Here is a 14421-nt window from a genome sequence, read left to right on the forward strand (position 1 = left end):
CCCCTTGTTTCTGGGTGTAAACTTGTGTTAATTTAGGTAACAACATCCAGGATGTAAATGAAAATGTGGAAAAGGTGAGATGAGAAAAACTAAAATCTATTAAACTGGGGATTCAAAAGGTTTACCTTTTAGTGACGGGTAGTTACCCTGTGACCAAAAGAGGGCGCTGTGGCTTAGTTGTTGACTTGGCTTTTTGTGTTCGACAGCACAAATGTTGACAACTTATAACTTAGGCCACTGCCCCCGAATAAAAAATACCTCTTCCTAATTACCTGTCAGAGTGTAATCTTTGATGCTTGTATTTTCCACTTGCCAACACTGAGGATATATACTGATGTTAAAGGTGTTTTATTGTGAAACAACCAAGAACAGTTCAAACTTCAGTAAATCGTATGTTGTCTCTTTGTGACACACACACACACACACACACACACACACACACACACACACACACACACACACACACACACACACACACACACATACACATACAAACACACACACACACATACAAACAAACAACAAACACTGGAACAGCATAAATGTTGTTTATCAAGGTTAAATGTTTGCTATAAAAAATGTTACGGAAATCCTGCTGTGAGTCCCCAAAAACAGTGTTTATATTATCTTTACTAAATAAGACTTTCTGCCAAACAACATGGCAACAGAGTCTATGTTGGAGTGAGGCCTCTACAGGCTGGCGCTGCACTCTAAACTGGATACCACATCGGGTCCTAGCTGGACAGGGCACAGTTTAATTACATGCTCTCGCACTTCACTGACCGCCTTGTGGAGTTGGTAATGAACACGTCGCATCTACCAGGAATCCAGCTGGTGTATTAACCACCTTATTAGTTTTAGCATTGGCTTGGACAAACTGAATCCTGAGTGCTGGTAAATGATCACAGTGGAACAGTGTCGCCATAGCTCCACGGAGAGGTAATACAGAGCCATAGGGGAGTTTATGTCTGTCAATATAAACTACAGAGCACTCCATGCACTTAATTCTGCAGTTTAAAGCAAACAAAATGTAAATAAAAGGGTCAAATTGATTGACAGGTCTTTTAATACCGTATGAACATTCAAAATGAAAAACGGTTTAAACGTATTAATGTCTTCTGATACTGTTAATGCTTTTTTAAGTCAGAATTTGTTGCAAATACCAGGAAAAAAGCTTTTCACTATTCACCTCTTTTGAAAATAATGTTCTCTTTATCTTCCCTAATTGAATTTCACATTTGGGCACCATTACAGCACATACAGTACAGTCAGGTGAGATATATTGCCTAGGAATCTAACTACATGGCAGTGACACTTTGGACATTTGAGTAATAATTTTAGCTTGTGGTTTTTGTGTCTTTTTACACACATCTGAATTGCAATCCCACTTTGCCGGGGTAATTGTATAACAGGCCTGCTTTTATCCAGGCTGTTAAAACCACAAAGGCTACAGCTGCCCTGAAGGTCATCTGAAGGGTCCAAGTAACAATTGGCATTGTACACAGTATGGAGCCTTTCCAGGGTACATACCAGCCAGATTAAAGACTTACTCCCAAATAGCAAATTGGACAGGTCTTAGATGTTTTAAGAGCTTGACTCCATGCGGTTGATAATGTCATGAATTGTTGCCGCAGCCTGTCCATGGCAATCACCTGGTGCGATTTGAAGGGGGGTTGGCGCTGAGCTATGTAGGGCTGGATCCTCTTATAATGGGACTGACATACACAGTTTCCGTCTGTGTCTTTATGTAGGTTAGCTCCAGCCAGACACTGACCACTTCCGTCATGTGCTGTTTAGAAATAATGAGGAACAAACTGCAGCCATGACTTATTATTTCTCCAGCACACACTAATCTGGTGATTATTTTATGCTCTGATGTCCCATCTCTTCCACAGCAGACCAGGCCACAGTGAGTGTGAGCAAGAGAGGATGCCTGATTATTTTTCTGTATGTGATTCTCTTAATTGCATTTAAAGGATCTTAGATTTTAGATTATGAGTGACTTTGCATGCATCAATGAACAATATCAGCCTGCAATGTCAAAAAGTCACAAAATAATCTTTGCACAAATTGCTGATGACAGGTCATGCTAATGTGAGTTACCATCTTGGTCCAAAGCCAATATTGTCCGCGATGTTAATCCCCAAGAATTTGAATGTATTCCTCCAGCCAGTTAGTTCATACAGATTTGTGTTTGGTTGACATGGGTAGGTTTAGTTTAAATCATTCATGACAACTGGCTTATCATCATCATCATCATCATCATCATCATCATCATCATCATCATCATCATCATCATCATCATCATTATCATCATCATCATCATCATCATCATCACCACAGTGAAATTATTCTGTTCAGGCTTTTTCCTACCTGTCGTCACAGAGCCAAATTCATATTGACTTTGTCAATAAAGTCTTTGCTTTTCATTTCTTTTGAACAAACTGGCTATTAAGGTGGAAAATGGACATACATAAGAGGAATGTTTGTGGTGCAGCATTGCAAGCTTAAAAAATGAAAAGGCCATGCGTTGAATGCACTTCCTGACTATGGATATGCCATAACTTACTGTTTGCCACTATTGAATTGATTGGTTGCCTCTTTTGTCACATTAGATGGATGTGAGCCCATGCATTACATACACGCCCAGAGCAGCTATGGAGTAACATATTTGTGGTGCAAAGACAAAGGGATGTAGTGAAGTCTGTGCACTCATACTGTAGGTGATCAAGAGGGAAAATAATTTACTGAAACAAAGCATAAACAAGTGCAAGAATTAATTTGTATCACTGATAATCATCCTTGTTAATGGATTTTGGAACTCAGACACTGCTCAGCTTGATCAAGCCTTTGAAGCTTTTTAGCTTTCACACTCGTTTATTAATGGATGAGTCATATTTCATTCTCCATATGAATAGATACACAATCAAACAGATTGCAACTCCCGCGTACAAACTAAAAGTAATTTTCTTACCCATACCCCACCCACCCTCCGAATAGTGAACAACAGTAGAAAAATACTGAAAACCTGTGAGCCTTTAACTACACTGAACAATATTTCAGTGAGTGAATCTAACTAAATAAACCTGCCCTCATACAGTAATTATGGTATTTTGGTTTTTATTCATGACTTCAGTCGTAGCTGCTGTTGTGAAATCTAATGAGCTGCCCAACTGTTCCCCAAAGAAATGAAACATTCTTTAGGAGATTATCCTTGGTAGTACTTTGATTTACAGTAGTGACGTTTTGCTAGTTTTACATGGTAGTTATTAGTAAAATGTCTAACAAAACATGTTATATTGTTATATATTTCTTTCTTACACCCTTCTAAGCGTTTAACATGTGAGGTATTTCTTTGATTAATTGCAAAAACATTGTTTGTGAAGCACAGCCTCATATAGAAGCCATTCGTGATAAACTGAATGTGTAGACATACCTTTTAAAAAAAAAGGTATAGGTGCAAACCCAGATTTAGGACAGCCGATCCATACTTAATGAGCATAAAAAGTGAATGTTCTATTGCCTTGATTGTCCTGTGACCAGAGAAATTTGTTGCTGGAGGCATGTCCGATAGTGTTGTGCCTGTAATTCTACACTGTAGGTTGATACGCATGTCATAGTGTGGATGTACTGTAGTGTAACAACTGTTATTGGAAAGAAAAGGTTAGTTTAAAGGCCTTTCGTTAATCTTTAATTTGTAACCATTCAAACACCAAAAACACCTCCTGGCTCTGTCTACAAAGCTTGTCTCCATTCAAGTGTGACTGGCAGCTACACAAAGTGGCACTTAGTGTCATCCTAGATTACTTTTCTGACTTCTATGTTGTTGACACTTAGCTTTTAGACAGGCTTGTTCATATGTAACTACACTCAAAAGTCCGAGATCAGACAGAAACAACGTTCTGTGAATCCTGTTTGGGCCAGTGGATTTGAGTTTAATGCTCTGCAAATCCCTCTGCTCAGACCAGATAAATGGTCATCATGAATGTCCTGGCACAGCATTTGCACAGTGAATACTGCTATGTCATTGGTTGCAATTGTGAATCATAATCAAGGATAATTGCTGGGAATTGCAGTGTGTCCCATCAGACAGCATAGTGGCATTGTCATTTAAACAACTTCACCCCATCTTTTCCAGTAATCATTGTCTTCATCCCCTACTCACTAATATCCACCAGAACTCCCTAAGCATGGTCAACAGTCCAAGATAAGGGAGGTAACATAATGTCTCACTCGTGTTGATGGACACCTCCTGATTAACAGAAGCTTCCAGGCATGGGATTTCAGCCAATACAGTTTTCCATCATTCACATCCTGGTGATGTACACCCACAACCAACAACCTTTGTCTTAAATAGAAGCACAAAGGCATATCCTTTTATAGTCCTCCCCCTATTGTTGGCAGTGTGGTTGGGCATTGCAGGGGGTGGAGGATATGACATCTGTGGCCAGTGGATAAAGGGGCCTAACCTCTACTGGGCCACATCCAACCGCAGTGTGCTGGATCCCTCTGTGTCTGTGTCGGTCCTATACTTTGTCTCCTGAAAGCTTCTGGCGATGGCCCCAAAGAAGAAGGAAGAGCCAAAACCTGCAGCAGCACCAGCCCCTAAGCCGCCAGAGCCAGAGCGCCCTAAGACCCCGGAGTTTGACCCTGCAACAGTAACGGTAAAACAAAACAAAAAACGCAATATTAAGCAATGAAACTGTACATCTGCTTAGTTAGACAGATTAGAGTGTTTTAATATTTGAAATGACCAATGGTTACTCTTACTGGAAATTAAACTTAAAATATAAAGATTTTTTTTATTGGTATCATAGTATACTTTCTATTTATTATTTACTATACTTACTATAGGATTATTACTACTAAGGAGATTTCATAAAAAAATGGTTACCAGCCAAGCTGGTATTTATAGAGCTTCAGAGACCCCATGTGATATGAACTTGGCAGTGCAAGCAAAACAGGACTGAACAGCCATTTGATTATGGTGATGCTGGTGATTTGTATAATAATTATAGTTATTTCAGCTCTTTATTAACCTTTAAACATGCAAAATAAATTGTTATACAGTTAAAGAAGCTGTGACTACTTGTTAGTGGGAGGTTCAGAGGCAAACTAGCTGATACCAGACATCATGGAAAGATCTTCTGCTGACTTGGCCCCTTCTCGATGGATAAATGTTTTCCTGGTTAAGCGAGCTGCCATGTTACAATGGAGCGCGGTTAGAGCCACAAAATATGATTTTCATTATGTCTCTGAATAGCCGACCACCCGCACCATTCCTCTGAGGGCAAAAGGGTGGAAAAACCGGGAGAAGGAAAAATATAGATAATTACATCCATCACAATCCATCTTTAAACATGCTTAGATAAGTGTTTGGATAATATTTTTACAAAGCTTAATGGAGGGGCTACGGGTTGGTAGATAGCCAGACATCAGACACTAAACTAAACTATCTATTGTTTGTCAGGGGTATTCAGAACAATAATATTTTTTTTGAAGTTTAACTGAATTGTCATACATATAGTTGGTTTAACATTTATCTTCGCTGCTAGAACACCAAAATAATATTGTATAATTGATTTAACCATACATTCTGACACTACGTCTGTAAATATTCACTTAAAAATGTGTTGATCTTTCATACTGCAAAGTGTTAGCCTTAAGTGAAAATAAAGTTCTCAACAGATTCTGTTTTCAAGTTTTAAACCACCTTAATGTTTCAAACAAGAAGTGGTTGATGAATAAGCAGCGCATGTTCAAAGGCAGTGCATCATAACGGTACAGGACATAATTATCAGGTTTAGATTGCTTGACCTTGTTAAAATTGTATTTTACATCCTGGTTCAGTATCAACCATTCCTTGCCACATATTGCATCTAAAAATAAACTCAAATGAAGTGGACAGTAGCAGACAGACTGTGAGAAGGGGGTGTCCAATCCAGGGTCACTGATGAACAATGCACTGTGATCAGTACTGTAACTCGATCTGTTGGACTGGCATTATAAAGGTTGAGGCAAGGCCAAGGGTCAAACTTAACAGTTTCTTCTGTTTTCAAAATGAATTTCCTCTGCTGTAAATCCCACTCACTTGCCTTGTGAACTGCTCTAATTCCTGAATGTTTAGCAGCTTCTAACTACCTTATTTTCTTTGTCTCTTTTTAGCTGGAATTCACCCCTGAGCAAATTGAGGGTAAGGTTGAAGTTGTTGTTACAGTTGTCATTTGTGCTTCATGGAGTGTAAGCTATTTATAGAGGGATGGAGTGGTTTGTGTGATCATGCTCCCCAAGCAACAGCTGTTAGTGGATATTGTTTTAATCTAAGTCAATCCATCTGAAAGGAGATGAAGGCAAAGGTAAAGTGGAACAATTGAATCTTTCTGGTTTTGTCACTAGCAGCGGACCATTTTATCCGAGGGATGCCATTTTACATTATCACTTTGAAGCATCTCCTTGATATTCTGCATGCACTCTTGAATCACAATAAACAGAATTAAAATCAGAAGGAATAACCTGTTTTTCATCTTGTTGACAGACTTCAAAGATTCCTTCCAGCTGTTTGACAGGACACCAGCCAATGAGATGAAAATCACATACGCCCAGTGTGGTGACCTGATTAGGGCTTTGGGCCAGAATCCTACCAACACAGAGATCATGAATGTCCTTGGAAAGCCCAAGCCTGAAGGTGGGTTGTACTGTATGCACCTGAGTGACTCTATTGTTGACATATTGGTGTTAATACTGCGTTAAATCTGGTTCAAAGGCAACATTTGTCGAATACAGAGAAAGGTTCAAATATAGTTCAACATTGGTCATAGCTTAAGCCTGTCCAGTTTTCCTTTTTTTGTTTGTTGGTAAAAACTCTTTTCCCCCACAGACATGCAGACTAAGATGCTTGACTTTGATCAGTTTCTGCCCATGCTCCAACACATTTGCAAGGCCAAGGACCGTGGAACATATGAGGACTTTGTGGAGGGTCTGAGGGTATTTGACAAGGAGGGGAATGGCACAGTCATGGGAGCTGAGCTCAGGCATGTTCTAGCAACACTGGGTGAGTTGAACAGTCTTGCCACAAACAGATTTTTTTAAAGTTGTCATTGTAAGGATGAGTACTGAGCTGACAGTCCTGATTTCTTCCTTATGGACCACAGGTGAAAAGATGAATGAGAGCGAGGTGGAGCAGCTGATGCAAAACCAGGAGGATGCTAATGGATGCATCAATTATGAAGCTTTTGTAAAATACATTATGGCAACTTAAAAAGGGTAAAAGTGCATTTCAGCCTGATTGTCATGCATTATGAGATCTATATGAGTGAGTAATGAGTTGTTTCTCCTTCATATAGGAAAGCAAGACCCTGAATTCTTGACAGCAGATCTATGTTTCTGTAAATCCCATCTTGTATATTTTTCATTTCCATGCATCTCAAATGGATCTACAACTCATCAATATATCACCATGTTTTTTAAGACCGCTTGTGTTGATGCTGTGCACACATTGCACCATATAGTAGATCATGGTAAATAAATACAATCATATTGATGGTGTTCTGTTTTTCAAAACCACGGTTCAAAGCTGCTCCAGAACTTACTAAAGAGAGAATTATACACACTGTATCTCACTAGGAGAAGTTTAACACAGAAATGAGTTCATTAGAAAAAAAAATTTCCGACATGGACTCAGTCAGGCATAAAGGCCTTTTTAATGCAGACATGTTTTACTTGTCATAGGAGGAAAAGCACAGGTGTTAATAATAACACTAATGATGGCTCTGCTCTATTCAAGTGTTCCAGTGAAAGCGACAGTGTGACAGCAAGCCTACATGCACGATACCCAGGACCCTGAAATCAAAGCAGCTAAATGAAATTAAGCCATCACTAATTCTATAATTCACACCTGTGCTTTTTCTACTGTGACAAGTCAAAATGTCTTCTTTGAAAAAGCCTATTGGTGCTAAGAAACTCAGTACTGCCAGTGTGCAGAAACTAAAATATATAATAATATATTGTATAATTTAATCTTATCCCAGAGATATCCAACAGGTATACAATAAAAAAACACTAGTTTCACATCACTGGGAGAAAAAAAGATATAGGCTAAATAAAGGGTATAGGCACAGGGAAAATAAAAGGGGAAACAAGAAAGGAAAGAAGGCCATCCCACAGAAATTAATTTTTGTTTAGACACATTCACTTCAGGACAGAACTGAATTAAAGAGACAGCAGTGTATACAAGTACATTAAAGATGAAGACAATTGTACAATTATATAATTTAAAAAATGAAATTATGAAATTCAATTTTATTATATAAGATTGTAGTTCTAGCAAGGTGTACCTAATGAACTATATTACCTACAGTGGACAGATATTTTATTATTTTGTTATTGCTCTACGGCATTTTACTAAAAGAAAAACAGAAATGAACTACTGTAGGTAGGCCTGAAGCAAAACGTTAGTATTGAATCAGTGTCTTAACTTTCAATACATGCAAAAAATAAACTGTGTAATGGTAATTACCTTCTATAGGCAGTAGGGGGAACTGTTGTTCAAATAATGTCTTCTTTTATTGCAATTAATGGATTCAGTACACACTGTGGGGGAAAAAAAACTGCATGCCATTACTTTGCTAAATGAATGAAGAACCCTGAAAGCTTGATTGTGGGTTTTCACTCCATTAAAGCTCCAGTCCTGCTTTCATCATATGAAAGCATAATAAATCTCTAAAGTTAACCTGTCACAACCCATCCATCCCACTGGTGCCACAAAAGCAAATGCCGTTTATCTTCAAAATCAGCAACACAGTTACATTCATTGCTTATGAACATAAATCTTTCAACACAGATACAGACTCCTAATAAACCTAATTAACAACACGGCTAGATGTGTTTCCCCCCACAAAATGCAAAGCATGCATTCAATTACTTCTGGTCGTTGAATAGCCGCTCTTTCTCTCTCTCCTTATTTCAAATCCACATTTACTGTACTATTAAAGTTAAACAGCACAACATAATCAGAAATTAAATCTGATTAATTTTGTGCTGTTACACTGCTGCTTGAATTTTTTGTGTTTATAGAAGTTTGGTGTTTCATGCATGAATTGCATGATGGAATATCAGTTTCTTTGCCATAGGCAAGTTTAGTATAACAAGTCCACTCACAAGTGTTTTACTAGAGGCTAAAGACAATTAGACCCCTTTATTTTCCCTCAAGCTTTAATTTGAAAAACTATATATTTTATACCTCTAACAATATTATTTTAGCTTGATGTTTACACTGTAAAATATGAAAATAGAGTGAAATCTGTAAACAAATGCTTTTAAAGATTCACCATTCCTTCACAGCTCATAATCTTTGGAGAAACATAATCTTTGTCAGTTTGCTTTCCTCTTGAGCTTGAGTTGTATTTAGCCATTATTTGTGCACAGGCAATTTTACACTCGGCCTCTAGGATAGCGCCGTTGCTGGGATATTACAACTCATCTGCACAGCAGAGTATTTTAATAAACTGGCTGTATCTATGGAATAATTTCTTTAATGTGAGCAATGCTCTTCTTGTTAAAGTGCATTTTAACTGTACTCAACCTCAGCTAAGACATTGTTATTTGACATTATTGATTAATGCTATGCATCAGACATATGTTCAGCATTCACTGTGCATTTCATAAGCAAAAGGTTTGAGCTACAGGATATTATTATATTGGCATTTCTTAGATTTTTAGCTTCAGTGTCACAGACATAGCCTTGGACTAAAATCGTTTGAATTCATTCCTTCATCAATCTACACCCTTTTGCTATAATAACAAAGTGAAAAGGGATTTCCTTCATATATATATATATATATACACACACACACACACACTCACCTTAAATATATACATATACATATATATATATATATATATATATATATATATATATATATATATATATATATATAGTGGAGTGGATATATATATATATATATATATATATATATATATATATATATATATATATATATATATATATATATATATATATATATATATATATATATATATATATATATATATATATATATATATATATATATATATATATATATATATATATATATATATATATATATATATATATATATAATAGTGCTATCAAACGATTAAAATATTTAATTACGATTAATCGCATTAATGTCATAGTTAACTCGCAATTATTCGCAATAATCGCACATTTTTATCTATTTTAAATGTCCTTTGATTTCTTTTTGTCCCATTATTTTTTCTCATTTTAATGCTCTTATCAACATGATACGATACTTTTAAAACGGTGCCTGAACCGAAAGATATATATATTTAAAAAAGGAGCACCATGTTCAATTGTATTTGTCTGTTCTGTATGTTCAAAAATATAAAACAATAAAAAGTTGTTCTAAAAAAAAAGGAGCACAAAACGGTGAAAACAACCACTGGATGGGAAAAGGGTATTTTACAATTACAGTGAATGCACCACGAGGCTGGCGAGGCGAGCAACATGACATCATGACTGTGTTTTTCAGACAACGGCAGCTACAGTCCGGTGTTGGAGTCCTCTCCAGTGAAATACAGACACACTTTACACCGTTTAGCTGTAAACATTTTAACCGTGTTTAATCCAGCTGCTATCTAAGCTATCTAGGCTAACGTTACCTGCTGCTAAGTGTAGTGTTGACTGGCCTCCTGTGCGGCAATGTTTCAGTTCCCTCTAACGTCCGTTTTCGGAGCATCAGAAAGAAGCGCAGGCATCTAAGTGGCACCTAAATAAGGCACCGAAATCCGCGTTGCTATTTGGTCTGGTAGATAACAGTCGTTAAGGCACCGGTGCCGTATTAGCACCGGGTCTCGGACCCCATTCAAAACGTCGATTTTCGTCGAAAAGCGACTTTGCAGTTATGTACTACTCTTTGGCCGGCTCGCAAGCAAGTGCAAACAAGTGTGTGCAGCGTGCATGTTGTTTTGTTTCCAGTCTAGCTAGATCCGGTGTGATGTTGTAGTTTTTCTAACGTTACCAGTTGTTGGAACAGCATGTGAAAAAACTACAAAGTTTGCTGGGCCAAAAAGAACGTTAATCTCGCGATAAAGAAATTGACGCCGTTAAAATGGGTTTGCGTTAACGCCGTTAATAACGCGTTTAACTGACAGCACTAATATATATATAAAATAAACTTAAATATATCACATTGACATAAATATTCAGACCCTTGGCTGTGACACTTGAAATTCAGCTCAGGGGCCTCCCATTTCTCTGGATCATCTCGGAGATCTGTTACCTTGATTGGAGTCCACCTGTGGTAAATTCAATTGATTGGACATGATTTGGAAAGGCACAAAGCTGTCTATATGAAGTCAAACAGCAGACAATAATCAGACCTATCTGCACAGCACAGCGGAAAAGTATGTGAGCCTAATGTTTTTTTCTGTACAGTGTCTCTTTTAGTCTCTGGAAGGAACTTGTTTTAGTGGAACATGTGCACGTAGGGAAACGAGCTCTGGAATTAAAATGGCTGTCGAGTGTGTGATGAGAATTTTACTAAAAAAAAACTTAAATATAATTTGATTGTCAGTTCTATCTCGGAGGACGTTTCCTGAATCGACCAGAGTTTAGAATGCCAACACAAAGAAAGTGGAAGGTGACGGACATCTGGCTGAAAATGAGGGACATCCGGTGGAACCTCCAGCGGCACTAGAACAATCCCCAACCTGTTCTCACTACGAACTCGTAAAATACGGACGCTTGGGCAGTGGCTGTCAGCGTCAGATACGACGCAAAAAGCACCCTTCAGCGTGTGTGTAGAACACACTGGGCAGAGCAGCAGCTACGCAGCGCTGGTTACCTCCCCTTTTTCTGCTTTGCCCACCCAGAGAATTTGGCCCACCCATGAGAGAGAGGCATCATGGCTTTCAAACGAGCAAAGTGGACGTTGGTCAAGGCCACACCACCACCCTCCGCCTTGCCCCACCCTCTCTCTTCCTCAATAGCTACAGACACAGAAATGGCACATACTAAGCAAAGCTCATTGTGGGACTGGCTCTAGTGGCTGTAATTCTGCACCAAGGCTGAATTTCGGGAAAGAGACTTCAGATACAGTATTAGGGGACCACTAAGGTCTATATAAAAGTATCCAAAGAGCACCATGTCATGGGACCTTTAAGAGCGACAACAATAGCGAGTGGAATGAAAGCCCTAAATTCCGCATAAGGACGTTGGTTTGGGTTGGTGGATGGATCAAACAACACAGGACTATCACCCCGGAGGCTGGGGTTCGTGTCCAGCGTGTCATGTTTCCTAAACCCAACTGTCGCTTTCTTTCTTTTCCTAAACCCAACTGTCCTGTTCTTGTCCCGGTTTTCTTTTCCTAAACCCAACTGCCCCGTGCTTGTCCCACGTCTCACAGAAACTTACCTTTTTATAAGCCCACCCATGATCTTTTCCTTAACCTAACTGCGTCAAAGGTGACACCAATAGTCCTGACCAAGCCTGCTTAGATAAGGCGCATTTAGACATGATGCTAAAGGAGACTTTTAGCGCTAATAACAACGCCAAAGGCACCTGACCAAGCGTCTGTATTTTACGAGATGGGAGTGAGAAAGTGTTGCAATCCCACCATTGGACTGAGTGGCCCAATCCCAAAGTCCGGACTCACAGACTCACGGACTTTGGTGCGCGTTCTCGCGAAATTCGTAAGGGCTTAGGGTTGTCCCAATGTCGAATTTCAAAGGGCGTGAGGGTTTGAGTACACACTTACCGAGCCCTTTCCGTGAGTCTGCATCGATGCAGACTTCACCAAAGGGAATTACCCACAGTTCAAAGCGTTGTGACGTTTACCGCGGAGACCGTATGGAAATCCGGAAATTACAAAGGTAAACAACAGCACGACACACGGCCACGGAACAGACCAACCTGTTGTCCAGCTTGTAAAACAAGAGTTTGGAATCAGGCAGCCGTCTCCTGGGCCTTGGCCGTGTGGAAAGCAACAAACTTAAAATGAAGATTCTCAAACCGGCAAGTGTCAGCAACATCTTTGTTATTAAACGTCGCCAAGGTAACATGTGATCTCGTGAAGTGCTGTCCCAATCCCATTTATACCTATCTGAGCCCATGTGGCCTCACACACTCGCTCACTTAGTACCTGAGATCACTTAAGTCTGTGAGTCTTTAGTCCTTAGTCCTCAGGGCTCACTTTGGGATTGGGCCAGTGAGTGTGATGACATGAGTGTTTGTGTGTCCCCATTGGCCCTTTCAAAATGTATTGGCGGGACATATGCTTTTAGTTCCACTATCTCACATCTTTCAGTTGACTAACTTCTTCAACAGACTGTTGTTGATGTTGTTGTTGCTGCTGCTGCCACCCGTTTTAACTGTTTTAATGGATGGGGAAAATAACAATAATAAACAATCACAAACAGCAGTGACACAAAGCATTTTTAAATAAATTAAGTTGATGGGCCAGTTTTGATATTTTACTGTGTAAAAATCAGGGGAATTGAAACTCCAGGGAACAGCAGGGAGGGGGGGGGCAGGAAAATGACATGGGTTGGCAGCCAGGGGTTTCATATTTTGTTTTTTTCAATCATATTTATTATGTTATCTATTTTGTTTATAATAGATTGTCAGTATGTGTTCTTGCAAGATTAGCTCTGGCTTGCACAAAATTACACAAAACAATCACTTCAGACAGCGAGCGAAGCTCCGTAGCACAGTGTGTGCTGTGTGAACAGTACAATTGCTTAACATCGCCGAAAGGAAGCAGGCGGCGCTTCAGCGGCTGGTGTAAACCCGGTGAAAGATGAACTACTCAAATAACAAAAAAGGTATGACCGACACATTTTTAAGAAGAAGGTAATTTTATCTTTAAAATAGATCCAACAAAAAATAGCGCAAGAAAACAATGCCAGTGGAACTTAAGTTTAATTAAGTGTGCTGATCATTGATGGTCAAGCCATATTCACGGTTTTCTGCTAGTCTAATTTTTGTCAAACAAAATTCCTCAAGAGCCACAGAAAACATACAGCTGTTTTCACAGGCTGAGTAGTACTGCCAAATACCAATGACAATGGACCCTTTGTAAAATCACCAACATGCTTAAAAAAAGTAATGCCACTTAGCATTATTAGAAAAGCAGTCTTTAGAAACGTTAGCTTATCGACCTGAACTTAGTTGTGTTATTTTTGTTTCAAAGTGATGCATAGTGTAATGGGAAAAACCTCATCATAACATATTAAATGAAGCATTGTTAAGACTATTGGAGGCCTCAGGCCGTCATGCCATTCATTTATTTTTAGCCGAGGTAATGAATGATGAAATGCAATTTAGTATCCACACAAAAGAGCTCAGAGCAAACAATCCAAAATGCAGTGCAGATGTGCTGCTTGCCTCTGGCGCTGCTACACTCCAGAACATCATATCCA

General features: G+C 38.9%; 1 protein-coding gene across 1 annotated transcript; it reads left to right on the forward strand.

Annotated features, from left to right (window-relative positions):
• The first annotated feature begins 4449 nt into the window (after positions 1-4449).
• myl13 (myosin, light chain 13) lies at positions 4450-7540 on the forward strand. The gene is made up of 6 exons (XM_028593213.1): positions 4450-4664; positions 6166-6193; positions 6536-6685; positions 6878-7051; positions 7152-7263; positions 7344-7540. The coding sequence occupies exons 1-5, from the start codon at positions 4557-4559 to the stop codon at positions 7256-7258; spliced, it is 567 nt and encodes a 188-aa protein (XP_028449014.1). The 5' UTR covers positions 4450-4556; the 3' UTR covers positions 7259-7263; positions 7344-7540.
• Positions 7541-14421: the final 6881 nt, after the last annotated feature.

This window comes from Perca flavescens, chromosome 12 (assembly GCF_004354835.1).
Source record: "Perca flavescens isolate YP-PL-M2 chromosome 12, PFLA_1.0, whole genome shotgun sequence".
Lineage (NCBI taxonomy): Eukaryota > Metazoa > Chordata > Actinopteri > Perciformes > Percidae > Perca > Perca flavescens.